Source organism: Limulus polyphemus, unplaced genomic scaffold (genome assembly GCF_000517525.1).
Source record: "Limulus polyphemus unplaced genomic scaffold, Limulus_polyphemus-2.1.2 Scaffold918, whole genome shotgun sequence".
Classification (NCBI taxonomy): Eukaryota; Metazoa; Arthropoda; class Merostomata; order Xiphosura; family Limulidae; genus Limulus; species Limulus polyphemus.
This window is the reverse complement of record NW_013666528.1, coordinates 157,425-161,423: the sequence shown is the minus strand read 5'-3', so window position 1 is coordinate 161,423 and position 3,999 is coordinate 157,425. Positions and strand designations below refer to the sequence as shown.

Genomic DNA, 3,999 nt, shown 5'->3' with positions numbered 1-3,999 from the left:
TAGTATAAAGTATTGTTAATTAAACAACTCTTACACACCTTTATTAGTAATAGTATAAAGTATTGTTAATTAAACATTCTTGCACTACTTTTATTAATAATGGTAGAAAGTATTGTTATTTTAACACTCTTACACACCTTTATTGGTACCTGTATAAAGTATTGTTAATTAAACACTCTTACATACTTTTATTAGTAATGGTATAAAGTATTGTTAATTAAACACTCTTACACACCTTTATTAGTAATAGTATAAAGTATTGTTAATTAAACACTCTTGCACACCTTTATTAGTAATGGTAGAAAGTATTGTTATTTAAACATTCTTACACACTTTTATTAGTAATGGTAGAAAGTATTGTTATTTAAACACTTTTACACACTTTTATTAGTAATGGTAGAAAGTATTGTTAATTAAACACTCTTACACACCTTTATTAGTAATGGTAGAAAGTATTGTTATTTAAACACTCTTACACGCCTGGTTCAGATCATTTCACACGATAATTTCTACTTGTTTTTCCTTCGACTACTTATTTGATAAAAATTAATTTTCTTCTTTCATAAAATATTTTTTTCGGTATCTACATATCTTGGTTTTAAAAAATCTTTTAGGGTTCTAATTTACAAAAAAAAGTTCATTTGTTTTCCCCTTTTATCAGTAAAAACCTTTCGTGCTTTCTTACCAATTACTAAATTATTTCCTACCATTTTGTTTAATTTGGCTCCTTTTATTTCTTTACTTACTCTATTTATTATCTTTATCAAAATTGCTGGTGAGCACTTTTCTCCAACTTGACTCATTTTCTTTTCTCATATGCTTTGCTATCTTTATTTTCTTACTTCCTATCCAACCCTTTCTCTATCTGCCCTCTTCCCTATCTTTTTTCCTTTACTTATCCCTATTCCTTTATCTTTACTTTACACTCTTCATTTTTTCTCTAGTTTAACGCCTAATTTTTTACTTATTCCTTCATAACTTTATTTGCTGCACGTGCATTGCTTAGGTTTATTTTGTCATTGTTTTACCTTATTTTCTATAATTTTTAATTATCATTTTTCCAAATTTTATTTAACTTGGCGTCGTTTGATTACTTCCTTTTCTAATGAGCTCCTTTTATTACCTCTCGTTTCCAATTTTTACTTACAACCTGTCTTATTTCTATTCCTATTTTTTATTTGATTACCTATGTTTAGATATTACATCCCAGCTTATCTCACCGTTCTCTTTTTCTTTCATTTGTGTAATTACCTTATTCCTTCCCAATTAATTTTTTTATTTAGCGTTAATTTCTTTTATTTTTGTGTACAATACTTGATTTGTTTATTTTTTGCGCTCTTCCTGTACAGACTGTAAAACAAATGTAGATCATATTCTTTTAAATAAAATATAATAATCATGAAATTTTGTAAGTTATGGTTTTTGAAAGTGTGATATATTTTATGTCTTTGCAAAATAGTTTTATCACAAAGCATGAGAGCAACAGCAATACTGCATGCAATGTGTGTTACTTCTGAATATAAATGTGATGTATTAATTGTAGATGCATGAGATGTGATTATACAGGGAAGTAAAACATAAAGCATGTAAACTAGTGTTAGCATGAATATTAGTTTTGGTGTGTAGATATATTTCTCAGAAATATCTCACAGGTATCTAGTTTCCCCGAAAGAGAGCCGATGGCCACCTGGAGGTATCACCTGTTTTAACTACTCGCACCACTATACTGTTGTCTTTCAGTCAGTCAGTAGACACTAAAATGACGTCACATAAGAGACGCTTAATGTTGCAATTTGTTCTATCGTGACGTCAGTAAAGTGTGCGTATGCCTTGGATCACGAGAAGAATTACGCACACTGTAGGCTATAACAGCATGATATATGAACTCAAAAAGCAAGAAATAAAGACATCTCTTACTCTTAATTTCGATTTTATTTACTCTTGAAACGGAACTCTTTCGTGAACCCTGCGGAAGTACATCTAGTATGTATTAGACAACTTTGTATATCTTGTAACGTCATAACAGAACTCTTAATATGTTATTTGACTGATATTATTACACTCTGTTTGAATCTTTCTTCATGGAATACTGTTAAAATGTTTGTAAGTACTGGAAGAAACGTTTTGGCTATAAATCTATTTTCAGAATATTTATAAACTGACTGGTAATATAGGTACGTTAAGTTGCGGTACGTGTGATTTCACTGTAGGACTTGTAAACTAATTGGTAATACAGATATATTAAATTTTTATAGAAACGATTTGTCTCTATAACTCTCACTGGAAATAGAGATATTCAATTACAGAACAAGTGATTCAGTATACTTATAAACTGACTTTTGATTATGGAATTACTAAGATTTAGTGCGAGAATGATCATGAATGAATAAAATGCCGAAATTCACATCCTGTTGGCATCAATAATTGTAATGATTTCTGTAACAGCACAACTCCAAACTCACACATGGCATAACTGCTACTTACAAATTAAGTCATGTATATACAGCACCACTCATAGTGTTTCATGATATCCTCTCACATATTATGTATATATTGAGTCATGCATACACAGTACACCTCATAGTGGACACATGGCATGTTTCATGATATCCTGTTACATGTTACGTACATATTAAGTAATGTATACACAGCACACCTAATAGCGAACACACGGCATGGTTCATGATATCCTTTCACATGTTACCTACATTAAGTCACGTATACACAGCACACCTCATAGTGGGCACATGGCATGTTTCATGATAGCCTATCACATGGCAAAACTGCTACGTACATAATAAATCATGTATACACAGCATAGTGGACACATGGCATGTTTCATGATATTTTGTAACATATTACGTACAAATCAAGTAGTGTATACGTAGCACACTTTCAAATGGACACGCGGCATGTTTTATGGTATTTTGTCACATGGCAGATCTGCTATATACAAATTAAATCATGTGTACCTTCACATCTTCGTCACGCTAGCACTTTACGTGTAGATTTCACCTTAAGTATTTATAAAAATGAGCATAGGAAAATATATCAAAGCTCCGTTTTCTAACTTCAATGTGTTTTCTCTGGGAACAGGCTCACGACGTAGCAGTTTGTGTACAAGTTTCTTTCAGTGGGGAAGGAAAGACAGTTCCCCAGTCGGTAAGGTCGAAGGTCGCACCAGATCAACGTCTATTGTTAAAAATGTTGTGATTATATAGAACTTAAAGCTACGAAGGTGCATCAGCCATTTAAACGAAACAAAATATCATTTTATGTATTACCAATGTTTTATTAAACAGTAATGGTCAGTAAACAGTGAGAGTTTCTTATACTTCAAAGAATATTTTACTGAAGAGCAGAAGGTAGGATTGTAATATTTGTATTAACGGAAAACGCTCTTATTTTTCTATGTTCTAAAACTTGAAGTGGCACAATAATTTCCGTGTTAAATTTTATATTAATTTTCTTAGTAATGTAGAGGTTGTTTCTTTTATTCGTGTTAACGCGCATTGCTTTAGTATATTGTAAAAGTGCAGCATCAAACTAGAACACTGAGTGTTCCTGAGACACATGGTAAGGATGTTAATACTAACTGAAAAATATCACAGAAAGAAGGAAGGTCTGCCTTACTAAGGCTACTAGGATTCTGGTTTTCTAATATTAGTACTAACATAAAAGCTTCACAAAAGAAGGAATGTTTACCTTACTAAGGTTAACAGGTTTCTTGTTCTGTGAAGTTATACGGGAGTTGCAAGTATCCATTCAGACTTTTACTGATCCGAGGCCTGTTCTCAGGTAACAATATCAACTTAATACTGAACAATATACACACCAATAATACATGTGTATTTTCTCTACAGATGATGAAACCGAAGAACCCAAGTTGACAGTACTTACTAAGCAACACAAGGACGCCATTAGAGCTCTTCGAAAGGTGCATTATATATCTATGGATATTAAGTAATAATATATATATGTTTATGATGCTAGAAAACA

At 31.5% G+C, this 3,999-nt stretch overlaps 1 protein-coding gene across 1 annotated transcript in view; it reads left to right on the top strand.

Moving 5' to 3' along the window:
• The window catches only part of LOC106461226 (potassium voltage-gated channel subfamily KQT member 5-like), a 29,417-nt gene that overhangs the window by 16,877 nt on the left and 8,541 nt on the right, over nt 1-3,999 (top strand). Inside the window, exon 7 of the mRNA XM_022388088.1 lies at nt 3,864-3,937. Within this exon, the coding sequence (XP_022243796.1) occupies nt 3,864-3,937 (74 nt within the window). The remainder of the gene's footprint in view (nt 1-3,863; nt 3,938-3,999) is intronic.